This window comes from Phaethon aethereus, assembly GCF_964289735.1.
Source record: "Phaethon aethereus genome assembly, chromosome: 1".
Lineage (NCBI taxonomy): Eukaryota > Metazoa > Chordata > Aves > Phaethontiformes > Phaethontidae > Phaethon > Phaethon aethereus.
Window position 1 is genome coordinate 199,494,550 of NC_138575.1, and position 4,917 is coordinate 199,499,466.

General features: G+C 61.8%; 1 protein-coding gene across 1 annotated transcript; it reads right to left on the bottom strand.

Annotated features, from left to right (window-relative positions):
• Window positions 1-2,258: 2,258 nt before the first annotated feature.
• On the bottom strand, window positions 2,259-4,638 carry GSX1 (GS homeobox 1). Its single transcript, XM_082000634.1, has 2 exons — window positions 3,903-4,638; window positions 2,259-3,519 (listed from the first exon to the last, which is right to left on the bottom strand). The coding sequence occupies exons 1-2, from the start codon at window positions 4,291-4,293 to the stop codon at window positions 3,164-3,166; spliced, it is 747 nt and encodes a 248-aa protein (XP_081856760.1). The 5' UTR covers window positions 4,294-4,638; the 3' UTR covers window positions 2,259-3,163.
• Window positions 4,639-4,917: the final 279 nt, after the last annotated feature.

Here is a 4,917-nt window from a genome sequence, read left to right on the forward strand (position 1 = left end):
TGTATCGGAGAATATTAATACTGTCTTGTTGGGGGCATCCATTGTGATACTTTACTGCTATTCAGGCAAAATTATACCGTACGGGGGAATTCTCCTTGCTGCTTTACATATATAAGGTACTTTTTCAGGCCCAGGATTAGTCCTAAGTTGTCTGGCTGACAAACTCAGCCCATAAAGGACACAGGCACATGTGTGCACGCGCACTCGGTAATGTGTGCACCCAGTGGCACAGCATCACTGCAAGATTCTGCCTCGCAGTTCACGGCCACTGTACCTGCAGTGAGGACGTCCTAGTGAACTTCCGTCTGCACACCCAGAAAGTCTCCTAGCGGCTCCTCAGAAGGAGTCTGGCAGCTCTGGTCCCACAGGACAAAACGTGTTTGTCCCCCAGGTACCTGCATGCTGCTGTTTCACAGCAAGTGAGGAGCTGGGTGGGCAGTGCCGCTGCCTCATCATCCCATCATGCCCATGCCTGCCTCCACTCAGCCACAAACCAGGAGCGTGAGGAGACTTTTTTTTTTTATATCAGTGCTTGTGCTATGAAGGACCAGAGAGATGGTGGGAATGTGCTGGCAGACAAGGATGTCGACAGTTTCAACACAACTGCCACAATAGCAGCACTCGAATGCCCAGTGCTGGTGTTCCTCACATCCCACTGCCAGCCAGCTGGCTCAGAACCACCCATTGAAAAGGCACAAGGAGCACGCACACACACGCTTCTACGGCTGCTCGTTGACTTCGGTGCCAGGGCTCCGTTAAAGAGGGTGCCAGACCCCTTGGAAAACCCACGTTAGGCTGTTTCTGTCTCTATTTTGCAATGCCTTTTCAAAACAACTCTGGTAAATTTGGGCAGGAAGGGGCGTGAGGGCTGGAGAGGCTGCGGGGCCCTGCTGAGCTAATTAGGGTCTCCTCAGGGGTCTTTCCTGTTGGAATTGGGCCACTGGGGAAGTAAGGGCATGCAGGTAACATCATGGGGCAAGCACCAGGTGAGGCTGACTGACTCTTGTAGCAAGGTCATGTTTTGATACCTCATCTCACAAGTTCATCCCCAACAGTCATGGGAAAAGGAGACAGGAGGATGGTGGCCACAGAGTGTCCTAACCATTAGCTTGCCCCGCCATCCCATCTCAGCTGGGTGACGTGCACGGTCAGAAATGGAGGTGGTAGGGAGGGGGAAGCAAGAGATCTAAGGATCACAAGGAGGCAGTGAGTGAAGGCAGGCCCCCAAGGAGAAGAGTAGCCCAAACAATTTGTCCACATGTCCCAAACCTGGTGGTGCAGCACCTGCCAAATATCACCAAGCCCTTGCCTCCTTGCCAGGGGACACACATATCAGGGCATGGGTACTGCCTTGTGCCTGTCCTGCACTGCCGCACCTCCATGTTTGCCCACACCTCACTCTGTCCTGGGGTGTCCCAAGGGGTCCACGGTGCCCTGTGGTCCACAGGGCCATGCTCTCTGCTCACCTGTGGGATGGAGCTGTAGGAGCTTGTAGGTCTCCTGGGCTCACAGTTATATACAACGAGCTGCAGGGACCTGGGAAGGGCAGAGTGTGACACCTTTGTTTTATGGGCAAGGCTTGAGGCTGTCCTGGCAGTGGCAATTTTACCAGCTCTGCCTTCATCCTCAGTGCCCTGGGATCCCAAACCCACAGCTCCCCACACAGAGCTCAGCTCATGGAGCTGTTAAACTTCTTTTAACAGGGATTTCCTGGGGGACACCACATCTCCGTTCCTGGCTCTTCCCAGTGGCCTCGTTTTTTTTGGACCTGTTCCAGGATGAAAAGCAGGTCCGATTCCGGTGCGGGCAGGGAGGAAGGACAGCCCGGCGTCCCAAGCCCACTCCCCAGGCTGCGGCTCCGCGCAAAGACCCGAGGCATCGGCTGCGGGTGCAGGGGTGGCGGCTCCCGGCCACCGGGGAGCGGTGCGTTTGGCCCCCCCCGGGGCTGCGGGCCCTGCCGACTGCTTTTCCGCACGGGCTCCCCGCCGACAAGCCGGGCCTAAAAATGCGCGCTCCTCTTCCCCGGCGGCAAAGCGCTGCCGGGAGGCTGCGAGGCCGGAGCAGGGCTGCCGGAGCCCGGTGCCGGTGCAGGCAGGAGCCCCAGCGGGCCGGCACCGACACCGGCACCGGCAGGTTAGCGGGAGGCCAGGTCCGTCCTTGCCGGGTAGCGGCGGCGTGCATCCGGAGAGAGGAGCAGAGCCTAGACGCCAGCCGGGTATTTGTATTCACCTATAGCTGCACGTGTAAGTGTGTGCAAATGGTGTATGGCTCTCTTGCAGGCTTGCGATGGGAAGGGAGGAAAGCTGGGAAGGGAAAGGTGTTCAGCCGAGCCGGACCCCGGCTCTAGCTTCGCGGGGAGGACCAAGAGAGCCCCGGGGCCGGGACTGGGCCGGGGCCGGGGCCAGGGACCGGGATCCCCCGCACCTTCAGCGCATCCCGGAGAAAGGAACAGTCCTTGCCACCCGCGCTCGCCGGGGTCGGGAGAGTCCCAGTGCCGGGCTACGGCGGGGAGGGATGGAGAGCGACGGTGCTCCCGGTGCACACCGAACTTTCTACGTGAAAGGAGGGAAATAAAACACCAACGAGATTTTATTGTTATCACCATCATTATTATCATCGCCATCGTCGTTTCTTTGCACATAAATAAATAAATAAATATCTCCCGGGGGGCAGGGAGGGTACGGAACGATACAACCACAGCTGCGCGCCCGGCAGCGACGAAGTCAAAAGAGAACGGAGAACAATTTTGGAAAGAAAAAAGAAAAGAAAGAAAGAAAAAAAAAAGATAATAACAGAAGCAGCCCCCGACCCTCCCCCTCCGCCCGCTTTCGGGCACCGCCGAGTTACCAGAGGCAGCCCCGGGACAGCATCTCTCCGGGCGGCCCGGTACCGCCCGCCGCGGCGCAGCTTCCGCGCCTGCGGGGAGACAAGTGAGACAGCACTACTGGGGGACGCCTGGGGTCCTAGGGAGCAGTTTATTTACAACGGGGCGCACGGACACCCTCCCCCGTGGGTCGGGGGTCTAGAAAGGCGAGAAAGTCCTTCGTAAATTACACAGATTATACAAAAAGGTAGAAAATCCTTCGGCTGCATGTCAGCACCGGCGCAGGCAGGACTCCCTCTCCTGGTCTCTCCACAGTTCCTGGGGAGCCGGAGTGGGGGGCTAGGGGGTGACCGCCAGGCCTCTGTCGTCCTTCCCCGAGGAGGACGGAGACATGCGCAAGTCCTCGTCGTCTTCCGAGCACTTGGTGGTGGAAAAGGACGAGCATTTGCAGCTGTGGCCTCCCCCCCCGCCCCGGTGGGAGCTGCTTTTGCCTTCTTTCTTGTGCTTGACCCGTCGGTTCTGGAACCAGATCTTCACCTGCTTCTCGGAGAGGTTCAGGTAGGTGGCGATCTCGATTCGCCGCAGCCGGGAGAGGTACATGTTGGAGGCGAACTCCCTCTCCAGCTCCAGGAGCTGCGTGCTGGTGAAGGCGGTGCGCATCCGCTTGCTGCTGGGCAGCTGGCTGGAAGTGCCGTCTGCGGAGCCGAGCGGAGCGGAGTGCACCGTCAGGGCCCCGCTGTGCCCCCCGCCCACTCTGGGGGCCGCAACCTTCCCCTTCCTTCTCCCGGGGAGCTCATGGGGTGCCGGAGCCGCCCCTCAACCCGTTCCCACCGCTTGGGACGGAGGCCAGGCGGGCAGCAGCGGGGCAGCACCTCTGGGGCACGGGCAGAGCGAGGTGCCGGGACTCCCCGTCCAGCCTGCGGGCTCGGGGCAGGGACGCTCCGCCCCGTGTGCCTTTGGCAAGGTCCTGCCCCCTGCCCCCCGCCCCACCTCACATCCCCATCACCTCCCCGCAGCGACCACGGTCAGCATGCAGGCGTGCGCCCCCCCCCCCTCCCGCCACGCATGTCCCCCTTACCCACGGAGATGCAGTGGAACTGCCGGGGGTCGGGCAGCGGGTAGGCGCCCTGGTAGAGCGCCGGTGCGTGACCGACGCTGACGGCTGAGACGGAGTGCTGCTGGCGGGCCAGGGGCGAGTGGCAGTACTGGGAGCCGAAGGGGGGGAAGGAGGCCTTGAGGAGGGGGATGGCGGGCGGCGGCGGGTGCAGCTGGGAGGCGGTGACACAGAGAGGGCAGACGCAGAGCAGCCCGGCCTTGCGAGCGTGGCAGGCGCCGGCGGGCAGCGCGGGCAGCGGGTGCGAGGGGTGCACGGCGTAGGGGAAAAGCGGCGGCGGCGGCGGGCTGCCCTCCCCCTTCTTCTCGCTCGCCTCTCGCAGCACCAGCGAGTCCACCAGGAAGGAGCGCGGCATGGCCCCGCGCAGCGCCCCGCGCAGCACCCGCGCAGCGCCCGCGCAGCGCCGCTGGCCAGCCCGAGTGGTGCTGAACGGCGCCCGCCCGCCCGCCTTAAATAGCGCCCGCGCCGTATGATGGCGGCGCCGGGGCGCTCAATGGGCGTTCTGTGCCTCTTCTCTTGGCATTCACGCCGCACGCTCCCTCATTATTTCCCTTGTTAACTAAATGAACTGCATAATGTACTCCATTCTTGTCGACCCCACCCACGCCGTAGCAGGCGGCCTCTCCCCTCCTCTCCCTTTGGCGGGGTTATTTTCTCATTCTCTCGCGATTTAATATTCTTTTCTTTCTCTTTATCGCTCTCCTTCGCTTTCAGCCCAGCCTTTAGCTAGCTCTCCCCTTGTTTATTTTGCCGGCTGCAGCCGCGCTCTCCGCCAGCGCCAGCTTCCCCTGCCAGCTCCCCGACGCCTTTCCCACCTGTGGCACCAGGTCGGCCCCCCAGCCCTGCCGCCCTCCCTCTCCTCGCCACCGGGCTGCTTCGTCCCCGTTACCGCGATCGCCGCCGTCCCCAGCCCCGCGTCTTTGTTCCCAGCCCGGTACCGGGACCTGCCGCTTATCGCCGTCGCCGCCGTCGGGCGATA